Here is a 13,283-nt window from a genome sequence, read left to right on the forward strand (position 1 = left end):
TTCCTTAATTTAGTGATCTCAGGCCATTTTGCTACACCTTTGCATAATTTTCTGCATACGCTTCCTTGTGCAGAGGGTTACCCAAGTTGCTTTCAACATGCCCTTAGCACACTCTGCTCCACATAAAAGCACTGAGTTATGTTGAGCCCTTGTGTTTCACCTTGATGCCCTCAAGGAGAGTGGGCGGGAATTTTTTTTCCCTGTATATATCTATGAAATATTTATTTCTTACATGCATATGATGGGCAAGATGTATCTGCAATTTTTTTCTCCTTTATTTTGATGCTTTGGAGGTGAGCACAGCTGTAGTTTGGGGATAAGGCCAGGTTTGGAGCTGGTGTAGGGAATCATTGCTGAGAAGCAGTATGTGCCTGATTTGCCTACAGGGCACATCTAGATATGTCTCCTAATTAGATCTCTGTTACTTCACAAAATTTTGGGCATTAGTGATGCCTTGGCTGCCCTTGTTTTCTGCCAAGGCAACATAATGTAGCCTCCTCAGGGCTGAAATGTTTTAGCCTGATAAAAACCTTTTTGTCTAAACATGGAGTGGATATCAAAATGTTTGTCCTATATAGCTGTCCAGAATTTAGATGGCCTAACATTTGTCTGAAGCAATATCAAATTACAAAAAAAGAATAAAGTGAAGAGTGTCCCAAGTTTTATTTTCTCCCATCATTGATTCTTAGACCCTTGTGTACAGTTGTGGAATACAGAGCAGCTTGTTACTGATTTTTTTTTTTTTTTTTGGATGTGACACAGGAAACTTGAAATAATAGATGTGAGTAAAAGTAGCATTCATGGGTGTGTAAAATCCAAACACTGAAGGCAAGGAAGTGGTAGAGTAAGTGCCCCTACTTTATGCCGTACTTTCCTTATCTGCTCCTAGCAGCAGTCAGGAGAACAACGGGTGGATAGCAAAGGGTGGATAGTAAGGCATGATCTCCCATGAGGGTAGACTGTAGCGGGTGAAAAGAAGCTGGAAATAAAGTCCTGTTCTTCATTCTGTAAGTACTGTTCTCAGTGACTGGATGTTTTGAATTGTTTGGATTTGCTAGCCAAGTTTTTACTGGTTTCTTAAGTTCCCTTTGAACTATTGGAAGGGAGAGAATATGTCATCAGAAGGGTCATGGTCTCCCTGCAGTGACGCCTTTCCCAGATCTTAGTATTAGAGTTTAGGTATTGACTTAACTCTCTACCTATTGTTTGTCGAGATAAGTCTGCAATGAAAAATTGTAGAGAAGGATGAAATTGTTGGGATAAGAGGAAAAACTGGCAAGATAAAGTGACCATGTTGAAGGAAGAAGTAGAAGCTGTAATGAATAGTGTTGGAAAGGAAAGAAAACAAGCACTGCTTATAGTGTTAGAAAAGATGAGCCATTTATTAAGTGATAGAAAGATTAAGTGCAAGAAAGAAATGTCTCTATTTAATTCAGGCTCATGAATATAGTTGTGAGGATGTAAACTAAAGAGCTACTTTGATTTTTTTTTTTTTTTTTTTTTTTTTTTTTTTTTTTAGGGAGGCAGCAGTGAATTTTCATTCTGATGTACTCTCATCCTACCATACCAGGTGTATTTTCTCCAGGTTTTTGCAAAGCAGCAGAAAACCTCCCATGTAATTACAGCCTAAAGTTTCTACAGTAAACATCTAAACTAAACACTCTTTACCTGAACAACTTTTAGTGACCTGCCTTTTTTATTTTTTTTTGTCAAATTGTTTTTCCCATCCTTAGGCAATTCATTGAGGTGGTGTAAGTGTGAACATTTACTCATGTGTGATTGTGACAGTACAAGCTATTTCTGAATTCAAAATGGAGTTCAGAAGTTACTGTGAAAATACTGCAGTTCTGAGATGTTGGAAAGAAATACTGAAGAGCTCAAAGAACAGGCTAATAAAGAAAAAACAGGCATAAAGGAAGATGACGAGTAACTTACTGAGTACATGGTTACCACTGTGTTGCTTTCTGTTTCTTCTGAAGGGTTACTGCTGTAAATCTATTGTACCACAGCTATGTAGATCTTTTCTCACTGTGGGCTTTTTCTTGGGTACTGTGCTGACTTAAAGCAAGAGTTTTGAAAACTGATAAAGCTGAAAAAGATGAGTCATCTTTATCATTTAGTAGCCCTGACATTTGTTTACTTTTAACTCCTGTTTACCTGTTCCTGTGTTGACCTAATGAAACGCTGTGATACATCCTTTGCAGCCTTGATTACAGCATATTTTCTTCACATTTATTGTTTTGACTAACATGCACTTTTCCTGAGTTGCCCAGGTTGGTTTTTTTTTTTTTTTCCCAAGCTTTTGAACAATGGAGACTAGACTGTGGAGTTTTATTTTTCTCCTGAAAGGTGAGGAAAACTACATGTATCTGGATGAAAATCTGTTTGCTTGATGCATGCATCTTTACAGTATTTACTTTACAAAGAATATTGATATAGCTCTTCCATATGGGTATTTAATTTTCCTTCTTTCCTTTGGGAAGTACTTGAAATTCAACATTAGTTGAATCAACATTACTAGCCTCTTAGCACTCATTCAAGTGAGCAGATCTGTTTGAGAATTTCAATATGTCTGCAAATTTAGATAAATGCTAGTTATGCTTGCTTGTTTTAAGTGATGTTTTTGGCAGCTAAGTCATCTTTTGCAAAGGAAAACTTCCACAGCTCTGCTTTTTTTCTAGAATAATATATCCAAAGGTGAAGAAGCTATTTTGCTTTGACTGTAATGGTGCGATTGCCTGTAGTTGGGATTTTGGTGTTTCCTTTTATTTCCAGTTAAAGTGACCTAAGCTGAAGAAGATGGTGCTCTTAGTCTGAAACATGGTTTGTGAGCACACTGGCTGTATAACTACAGTGATATATTCTATACTGTAATGCCACCTATATAGATCATTCTTAATCTTTCTGACCTGCCTTTTGGCTGAGTAGTGCTCTTGATTCTACTGCTTCTTGTAAATCTTACACACATAAACATATATAAACCCAATAATTTGGTAGACTAAGCATGTCATTGAAAAAGTGGTCTGAAGGTTCAGACTATAATGAATGGTGTTTTATTCTTCATGGTGGAAAGGCCAGAAAGAATTTGAGGTCACCATGAATCTGCAGGAATTTTAGAAGCCCAGTGATGGCTAGAAGACTTGTAGACGGTCTAGCCTTAGAATATGTTGACAAATGATTATCTGTAATGGAATTGAATGTAAGAAGTAAGAATTATGCTTCTATATAAAAATATTTTATCTAAATGTTACTAAAATATTATTAAAATTGAATTAATTTGAAAAGTTGTAACAGCTCAAAGTAGTGCTCATTACTTGTACGGATTGCTGAATACTGCAAATGTTTACAGGGCTGCTGTTGTGGTGCTTGGAGATGCTTGGCTGATTTCATGCAGATGATTCCTGAACTGGGAAGAGCTGGAGGATGATAGACGAGGAAGAGAAGAGTCTGAGTTGAACAGTAGTGCATTCAAGTGAGAGCATAGCGGAGCCCTTTTCTTCCCCCCACAACGTCCCACAGGGAGAGCACTGAGAAGCTGACCATTTTAATGATGGGGAATATTTGTTTTACTTGCTAATTAAAAGGACTACTGCCATTCCTGGATTTCTGCAGGCTATAGGGACAAGGGAGTGTTACTTTCCATGTCTGTTGCTTGTTTTCAGATGGATTTCAGTTTCTCACCTATCAGCAGAATATAATTGTACTGAGGTAGTTCTTAATGGAGAAAGTGTCAGTTTCTGGTTGCATTCAGTAAAGGTACCTCCATAGATGTTGTTTTGCTTTATTTTTAAATGGCTGGGAAAGTGAGGAGCTTGTAAAGTTTTTACAAAATTCCAGATACTGTAGTGGTTCTCTGAGCATTAAAATAAGAATATCATTTGAATATCCTGTATACTGCTGATATAAGTGACAGAGTGGAGACTTTGAGTTCATCTCACTATGTGCATGTGCACCATGAGTATGTGATTAAAAAGCCCTGGTTGCAATAGCACAGTAACTGAGTTGGTCTTTGGAACTGTGTTTTGCCAACATAATAGCAGGCTTGGTGTTTTGAGGTTGTAAACCCTTTTTCCCTGGTAGTCTGAGATCTGCAATCCTTAACTGGCCAAACCAGTTTTTGTTCAAGAGAAGTGAGTGTTTTGAAGAGAGAAGAAAACAAAACACACAAGCAAAAAACCCAAGCATTCTTAGTTCAATTTCACATTGGAACCAAACTTGCTGCCTAGATTTTAGCTATTCCTGTGAATAAATAGCTTTTACATGTGACAACTCAGTAACGCCAAAACCGTAAGAGCCTGTCGGAGAGAACACCCTTCAGCTGACATCTTCCTGTCCTTAATGAATTAGTTTTGGTTGTTTTCACTAAAAAATGTGTACATTGATGTTTCATTTTACATCTCTAGTCATACAGTTTTTCCTCAAGTAATTCTGAGTAATGATTTAGTAAGCCCTCTTTGAAAAAGCTTATTGGATTTGATGCTCATTTATTGCACAAACCAGATTACTATTGCCTACATCACGTTCTTCATGGTGTGCTTCACTCTCTGCAGCATACTTAAGAATTGCAAACTAGAAATTGGGAGTTACTACTGAAAGTAGAAATCCTATTACTACCCTATGTCATGACTGCATTTGATGTTTTGGACTGAAACCAGCCTGTAAAGAAAACGTTTAGAATCTGATGAGTAAGTCCTTTCCATTGCCAATAAATTAATGTGAAGATGAAGTATATTTATGCAATATTAAAAAGCATTTGCCAGTGATGTTAATGTTGACTAACACAAATGTTAAAGTATGCACTTCAAGGAAGTGGCTGCTATTAGAAGGCTGTGCTTGGAAGTTTAATCTGAAAAACAGTGTCCCTTTGCATTGGATACTGTATAAAAACTTAGTAATACCGTCTTTGCTACAAAAAATATACAGCCTTAACACAAACGTCTTCCATCCTGATACAACTCCACAGTAACCACTGCTGTTTATCCTCCATTTCTTTGTGTTTCACCCATGAAGTAAAGTTGAGACTTGAGGGCAGGAGTGTTAATTAGTTGCATTTTCATCATGTAAGACACTATTAATTGAAACGTTCTATGAATTAAGTACCCATGCCAGTGTCTCTAAACTCCTGTTCCTGACATTTCTTCCCTGAAGAAAATTAGCAAACAGTTTGATTTTTATCCTTTTTTCAGCTTTACTGTGGAAAATGCTATCTCCCTCCCCCCTCCTTTAATATCAGTGCAACAATTTATGGGGAGTAGTTTGAAAATTGACACTGGCTTCAAATAATATTTATTCTCGCTCTTAGTGGTTTGACATTAGGCAATTATTGGATAATTGTACAAGTTGTTCCTTTTATACTGGATGAAGGTTAGAAATTGGACAGAAGAATATCCATCAGTAGTGCTATCTTATTGCTGTGGAGAAGTATCATCATCATCATCATCATGGCTAGGCTTTGCAAATGAAGATTTGGGAAGGGCTCTACCCACGTTTGCTACAAGCATGTTGGTGGGTAAAAAGGCCAATACGAGATAGACAAGTCCGGTTGCAAAAGGCACAGCAGAAAGACTCCTTAGGTGGTATATTCTGCAAGACACGATTCTTTCTGCGTTGTCTTTTCTCCTCAAGAGTGATCCTGCGTGCATTCTCAAAGGAAACAGCAGTGTTATAGATAGTGTGTCTCCAGACCTCCCGATTGGAGGCCAGAGTAGACCAGTTATGGTGGTCAATATGGCCGAGGCTGAGATGTTGTTTCAGGGAGTCCTTGTATCTTCTCTTCGGGACTTCTCTTTTGCGGCAGCCGGTGGCAAGTTCACCATAAAGCAAGATCTTAGGGAGGCAGTGGTCCTTCATCCTGGAGACGTGTCCTGCCCAGCACAGCTGAGTTCTTAGCAACATGGCCTCAATACTTGTGATTGCTGCTTGTTCTACAACAGACGTGTTAGTCACATAATCTGACCAGTGGATGTTCAGGATTGTACGGAGGCAGCATTGATGGAAGCGTTCTAGGAGATGGAGGTGGTGTGGCGGTAGATGACCCATGATTCGGATCCATATAAGAGAGTAGACAGCACTATGGCTCTGTAAACACTGATCTTTGTACTTTTCTTCAAGTGTTTATTTCGCCAGACTCTTTTATGGAGTTTTCCAAAAGCACTATATGCCTTTGCTAACCTGTTGTCTATCTCTCTGTCAATCTTACCATCCGAGCAGATGAGGCTGCCTAGGTAACTAAACTGCTGAACTGATTTGAGCAGAGAAGTATCAGCTCTCTCATATTATAACCAGCTTTCTGTGAACACTTGTAGATGTTTTTCATTCCTGTTTTCGTTCCTGTTTTCATTCATATTTTGGTGGAAGAGGTAAAGGGTTTTGACTTAACTTGGAGCAAGAACAAGAAAATAATGACATTTGAGGAACAAGGCAAAACTGATGCTTCATTAGTTATGATAAGGTTTGGCGATTTTTACAAGTATACGTCAACAAGTAGGATGTTTGGAGGGGTTTGTGTTTAAAATGGTACTGCTAAAGTAGTCCTATAGATTTAGAAAAAAAATTAAAGCCTCAGCTTTATAATCAGTGCTTCTTAAAGTGTATGTACAGTATGTCTTGATCTCCGAACTCTTGAAAGAGCTCTTTTCACAGTGGTTTTGTAGTTCATGTTCTATTTTTTTCTTAAAATGCCTTTTTTTTTTCAATAACTATAGTTCTTGAAAAGTAGAGCTGAAGGTAGAAGAGGAATGCTGCTCAGTGCACCTTGCTCACTAGCCCTGTCACATAAAGCAGGAAGCATTTGTGATAACTTTGTTTCTGTGGTAGAATGGAGGACCAGAAGTTACTCTAGACAGGGAGACAAGTAATACTGACATCTTGCAGCTCAGAAAAGCTGAATTCCATGGAGGAAATGTACTGTGGTGTGGCAAAGTCAGGGGAGGTCAGTTGGGGGGGAACTTCTAAATCTGTCTGCAGAATTGTCATCTCCACAGGTTCTTGACTGTTGCATATGAAGCATCTTGCATCTTAAAACTGTTATTTTAGGCTCTGCACATGATCAGGTAGGCTTCAGTGCTTCTGCTTATATTTGGGTAATCTTTTTTCAAAGCCGAATTCATCAGCAATAAGAACTAAACTGCCTTCTTATTTTTCTTCAAGAACAACTTTAAAAAAATCCCCACAAAACAACAGACAAAAATCCACAGAAACCCACAAACAAAACAAACAAACAAAACCTCCATATCAGTTTTAATTCATCCAGAGTGTGTTATTGAGGCCACAGGCACTCATTGCAGTTTAAAGTTTGTATACTTATTTTTCTTCTGATAGGAGAAAATTTGTTAAAAATTAGAAAATAGAGAAGCACAAAGACAAGATAACTTCCAAAGTCATTGGAAGACTTTTCTGTCATTGACAGAAGAAAGAGTAAAATGCAACATTCCCAAGTCATCTTTGGTACTTCACCCTCTAAACCGCTGTTACTTGTGAGTTACTTTATAGTACCTGTTGATCTTTGGGTGCCTCTTAGTACCTTGCTACAGCCAGGAAGCAAAACTTTGACATCATGTTGCTGCTTTTCAGTGGATTGGAGGCTGTGTGGGCTTATATGATTAACTTGTGCCATCCAGTTAGGAATTATCCGTATCAGTAAAATTCCCTCTCTGGCTACTTTTCTGAATGAGGCAAATGCCTTCTGTGCTGTGAAGTAGCAGGATTCTGGAGGGCTTGACTGCAGCAGTTAGCTTTTGATATTAAAATATAGCTGATATGAAGAGGAAGCTTAGTCTAAAATCTGAATTAGTGGGTAAAATTTGCCTATATTAAAATTAGTTTTGCAGAAGAAATAAACTTTTCTTCTATATTTCTTTTTATTGTGGACTTAAATTTCTTTATTGGTTTATTAAAGATGCTGCCTGTGTTTAAAAGTTGGAGATTTCTAGCTGTTCAAATCAAATGTTATGTTAAAACTTCCTCTCGATGGTGAAAATCCTTGAGGCAGTCGGTGACCTTTTTCTTTCTTTTTTTTTTGTTTATGGTAAGAATTGTTAAGAATTGATCCCTTAAACACTTTTTTCCTAAGCAATAACTTTGTTTTTACAAAAGCATGTCATAAATTACATTTAATTTTTTTAAATACTAAAGTAAATGTGTTTAAAAGTTTTCTTTTAAACTTTCTATTGACTTTTGCAGAGATCACACAAATGGAAAATTTCTTATGTAGATGCTTAATGCAGTTAATGATATAATGGATTTGTATTTTATGTAGCTGCTCCAAATGCTGAAACTGGGAATTTTTGTTCATGTTTTGCTGTTACATCTAGCATGAACAGTGCCTGTTAACTGCCCTGGCTGTACAACTGGTTTTGAACAAAAATAGTGGATTTAATTTTGAAATTGCTTGGCTACACACAGCAGGTTTTGTAATAGCTTAGTATGTCTAACACGCACTTACATTATTCATTACTGGATAACTAGTGCTGATAACTTACATTATAATTGCATGTTTTTTATTCTTACATGCACATAACTTTGCATTACACGTTGCTCTCTTTATGTGGCTTTGAGGTGCTACTTTTGTAGGCTGAGCTGTTGATGTCCTGAACCTGAAGAGGTAAAAAATTCTGGTTTTGTTCTCTTGTACATATGATAAATTATAACTGCTCAGGGTGAAAATTATCATTCCATGGATTTACATCAGACTTTTTTTTCCCCATGGAAATCTTACCTTTAAGGAATTGATATCCCTGGAAGTTTGCTTGTGGGGGTGGTCTACAAGTCCCAGCACTTCTATCCTTTGTCATGGTAACAGTAGGAGCCAGGTGATGACTTCTCTTCTCCCTTGGGTCTTGCCAGCTTGCTTTTAGTGGTAATCTGAAGAAGGGCATCATGTGATACCAGCTGGTAAATTATCTGTAATGCAGCCAAAGCACTGATGTCTGGAAATTCAGAAAAACCAGCAATGCAAAGTTGTCCACTTAAGGGCAGGAACTCAGGCCCATTTCTTCCCTCTGTCTCTTCACCTCAGCTTCACTGCATATCTGTGAATATTCAGTTTTCTTCTCTGTCTCCTTTTCCCTTTTAGGATGTCTAGGTTGAGAGTTCTCTGGCTCAGAAATGTGCTTTGTGGTATACATAGAGTAATTTCTGTAATAAATATTCATAGAAATGTTGATACTGAATTAATAATTGATTTTTTAAAATTTTTCTTTCTTGCCCTCTTTTCTAAAACATTATCAGTTTGTTTCCCTTTCAGTGGTTCATTTAACTTGACTGTTTTGTATGAAACTTTTCCACTAAGTCCATAGAATCATCTTGAGTTGTAAACATCACTCTGTTTCATTTGCATCATTGCTTATAAAGGAGAGAAAACAGGTCAAGTTATGCCCTGAAAGAATATCTCCTCATTTATTTAGGATTTTTCAAATACTGTTAAAAGCATAATAGAAATGTAGGAGTAACAGAATGGATGGCAAACTATACATGACAGTTTAGTTTAGGGATCTGCTCCTATTAAGACGAGCAGCCCTGCTTTTGAGTCTTTCTCCCTACTAGCACTTAATGCTTTTGTAGCTTATTACAGAAGGTTTTGGATTGGCTCAGAAAAAGGAAAATTTTCCTTGGATTTGGAAATGGGGAATCTGCAATTGTTACAAAGATGAGAGTTCTATAGTCATTGGTGTTACTTAATTTCTACTTTAAATATAACCCTGCTGGTATACTGTCACTTTTACCTGTTACAGCCTGAAACTTGGTTGAAAAATGATAAAGAAATGGACTAGCTGAATTACAGTACTACAAGTGTGCACTGTGTTGCTGCAAACACCAATATTAGGCCTGCTGTCATGACCATAAAAACAGTATTGTCATTGTACTCTGTGGTGTTAAGATTAAATGTATATTTCAGTTAGGTCACATCAAAGAGCCTAAAACACTGTTGTGTGGAGGACCTGTCAAGCATGCAGTGTGTGCAAGTTTCATGTATCGAAGTGCTTATGATCTGAAGCAGTGGTCCCTGAGCTGTTGCTTGTGATGACTTGGGATACTTGGGAAAATTGTTACGCAGTTTTCTATGCAAGAAAAAAATCAAAGAGTGAGAAACGTTATTTTCTAAATAAAGGGATTTATCCAGTTTTTGTAGCTTAAGCCACTTTTGGTAATGGTTGCTGTATTTGAGGAATTTATTTCTTTATCATGCCTTTACTGTTAATTTTTTTTCAGGCCACACTCAGAATGATTCTTCTTACTTAGTGGTTTAGTTTTTTCAATCCCACTTTTGCTTTCAGTGCCCTAATACCTTTAAATATTTAATATACAAGAAATATTCTATCTTCTAGAATAAATGGCCTGAAGGGAAGAGGAATTTCTGAAACTATCCTACTTGAATCTACAAAAAGAAAATCCAGTGTGCGACCAAGCTGTTTATCTGATTACATACCACTGAAGTGCACTTCACTGAGCCCTGCTTCTGCACAGGCCACTGTAGTGATCTGACAGTGATTTCTGGACCTGATATGTAATTCCAAGTCATGCTCACTTTGAAAAAACAAATAAAAACCCAACCCAAATCTTCACATTACTGGAAGAGTAGAAATGATTTCATGGTTAATAGAGTGGTTTGGTATTTAGAAAATTTACAGGAAAATACAGAATTTTTTTCTTGATTTATGCACAGATTGCCTTACAATTTGATACATCTTTTCCTCTGAGCTGCTCAGGGAACAGTTTTTTATTGTGCCTTAGCAGGTCAAGGGCTCATGGGAGAAGCTCATTTAGGCTGACATGCTGGGGGAAGAACCATGGCAGAGCAAAATGTTCTGCAGATTGCTGAAAATGTGTGGATATTTCTGTTAATTTTTAATACACATTTGTGTGAGAACTTGTTTCTTTTCTTTTTTATGCAGGTCAACTTTGTAGTGTGCCAACTGTTTGCCTTGCTTGCGGCTATTTGGTTTCGAACATACCTTCATTCAAGCAAAACTAGCCCATTTATAAGACATGTTGTTGCAACCCTCTTGGGCCTTTATCTTGCACTTTTTTGTTTTGGATGGTAAGTTGCACTTAAATTCATTTTTTAGGGACTTGTAGAATTTTGTTTCTGTGTTTCAAAGAATCTTATTATCTAATTTTGTGTTTTTTTAGCTGCTGCAAATGTACAGAAGTTAGCTTAAATTTTCTGATGAGGTACACAAATTTTGAAAGATCTTCCATTTGCAAATTGGTAACTACCATACTGTCTGCCTGTGGTTTTGAGGATGAAGCAGGTAGCAGGTGCAGTTTGTTTAACTTGTACTGCTTTTTCCTGTAAACTTGCTGGAGAAGTATTCTCTTGAGGCATAGCACTGGTGTGATGACTAAGATAATTTCCCATAAATACTCAGCACATGAGTATTGCTGTGTCTTTTTCTGAATATTGAATATAATCAGACTTTTTGTAGTAAGAGTGGCCAGAACCACAGTAGTGATGATACTCGTAGTAGTATAAAACACCTGGAAACGAGCTGGCCTCAATTTCTGAGTGTTTTGTGCCTTTGTTTTTTGTTTTTTTCTTTAATGTTTTGGAGGGAAGATGTGGTTCTCTTTCAAACACAAGTTTTGTGTGTCTGCTGTTTGCATATCTTGATCTTTTCAGTGTTACAAAACAGAATGTTAGTAGAGCTAGAAAAGGGTATATCAATTTAGTTTTGTGAATATTTTTTCCTTCAAAAATAGCTTACTAAGTGGCTTGCATTTTCCCAAGATAGTTTAAGATTAATTAAGTGCCAGTTTCCTTTTATTGCATTGTAAACAAAGTGCTTACTTGGCTTTAAGTGTATAGAAGACTCATTTATGTTGACTATTATAGAGTGTTACTGAACTATGGGGAATTAATCAAGCTGTTGTGCAGGTGGGAAGATGCACATACAGAGTGTTGGCCTCTATATTGGCATGTTGCAGAGACCTCTTAACATTAGTTGATATGTATTACTTTTAAATTTCAGGAGAAAAAATCAGTAACCTTTATTCTTTAGATTTACATGTGCAATTTACTTTTATATAACATTTTACAACTCCCATCCATTCGTTAAACATTTGGCCAGGGTATTCTGCTTTGAGAGAGTGATCTGATGTCAAAGACTTCCAGTATTAGCACCAAATGAGGAGGATGATATGGGAGATAAGTGCTATCATGTGTGGTTTTCTGAGAGGTGTATAAGCTTTAGAAGCACATTACGTAACCATTGCTTTAGAAGCAGAAATCATTAATTATAACTTGTAATTAGAAAGTGTTATCAATATATTCGTATGTGGAATTTGGGTATGGGAGATTTTGGAAAGAAACAACTTCCACCCCCAACAGACATAAATAAATTTTTGTGGAAGCCTCTCATTGGCAATATGCCCTGGAAAAGAAATAAGAGATACATTTTATGCCATAGTAGAAATTGAGATTATTCTAGTTTGGTTTGGATCATACTTAGAGCTACTATTTTAGCAATGAATTTCTATTTTGCAATCATGAAGCTAAAAGCTTTTTAAAAACCATGAAAAGAAAGAACATAATTTGAGATGTTAAAAGTATACATTCTTTAAGAAACTGGTATCTCTGTTGTGCTGTGTGCTTTTTCCTATTATTTAAGTACATATTGTATGAGCAGGTTTTTTGAGGGTTTTGTTTTGTTTGATTCCCCTCCCCAAGCAATCAAGTTTACATACAGGTTACAAGCCTGTGGTATACCTTCAGTGACACTTTGATTGTGCCATAATGTGTGTTATAACACATTTATAACAAGAAGGAAACTGTTACTAGAAACACTATATAAGAAAACAGTAACTGTAGATTTGCAGATAAGATCATGCAAACCTAAATGTGGGAAATAGTTTGGAATCTGCACCCTTTTAAGGATATTTATTAGTAGCTATATTGTCATGTTCAGTTTCAAGTGTGTTAGTTTTCAGTTGCCTTTGTAGTACTTGTGATGGGGGTGTAGGAGAGGAAGAGAAGGAATAATTCCCTTGGCATAATAGCAAATAGCATAAAAGAACCAGAATACCCTTTGTATATGGGTAAAATTTACTGCTACATGTGGTATTTCAATATATCCCCTTTAATGTTTGAATCAAAGATCAATCATATTGCTATTGTTAGCAACTCTGAAAGAGAAATGTTTTCAACAACGGCAATCCTGATATGATACTCTATGTCAATCCACACTTTTAGGCTTTGATATCTTATTCTCCTTTCTCTGTATAAGAAGCAGACTTCTTAAACTTACATTTTTGTCATTTTACTAATGCCTGTCTTTGCTACAAAG

At 36.7% G+C, this 13,283-nt stretch overlaps 1 protein-coding gene across 2 annotated transcripts in view; it reads left to right on the forward strand.

Annotated features, from left to right (window-relative positions):
• Positions 1–13,283, forward strand: part of MBOAT2 (membrane bound O-acyltransferase domain containing 2) — a 98,786-nt gene that overhangs the window by 4,378 nt on the left and 81,125 nt on the right. For both annotated transcript variants that reach the window (XM_027690195.1, XM_027690196.1), the window contains exon 2: positions 10,893–11,038. In XM_027690195.1, coding sequence (XP_027545996.1) covers positions 10,893–11,038 — 146 coding nt within the window. The remainder of the gene's footprint in view (positions 1–10,892; positions 11,039–13,283) is intronic.

The sequence above is a fragment of the Neopelma chrysocephalum genome, unplaced genomic scaffold (assembly GCF_003984885.1).
Source record: "Neopelma chrysocephalum unplaced genomic scaffold, ASM398488v2 Primary Assembly neopelma1_80b, whole genome shotgun sequence".
NCBI classification, from domain to species: domain Eukaryota; kingdom Metazoa; phylum Chordata; class Aves; order Passeriformes; family Pipridae; genus Neopelma; species Neopelma chrysocephalum.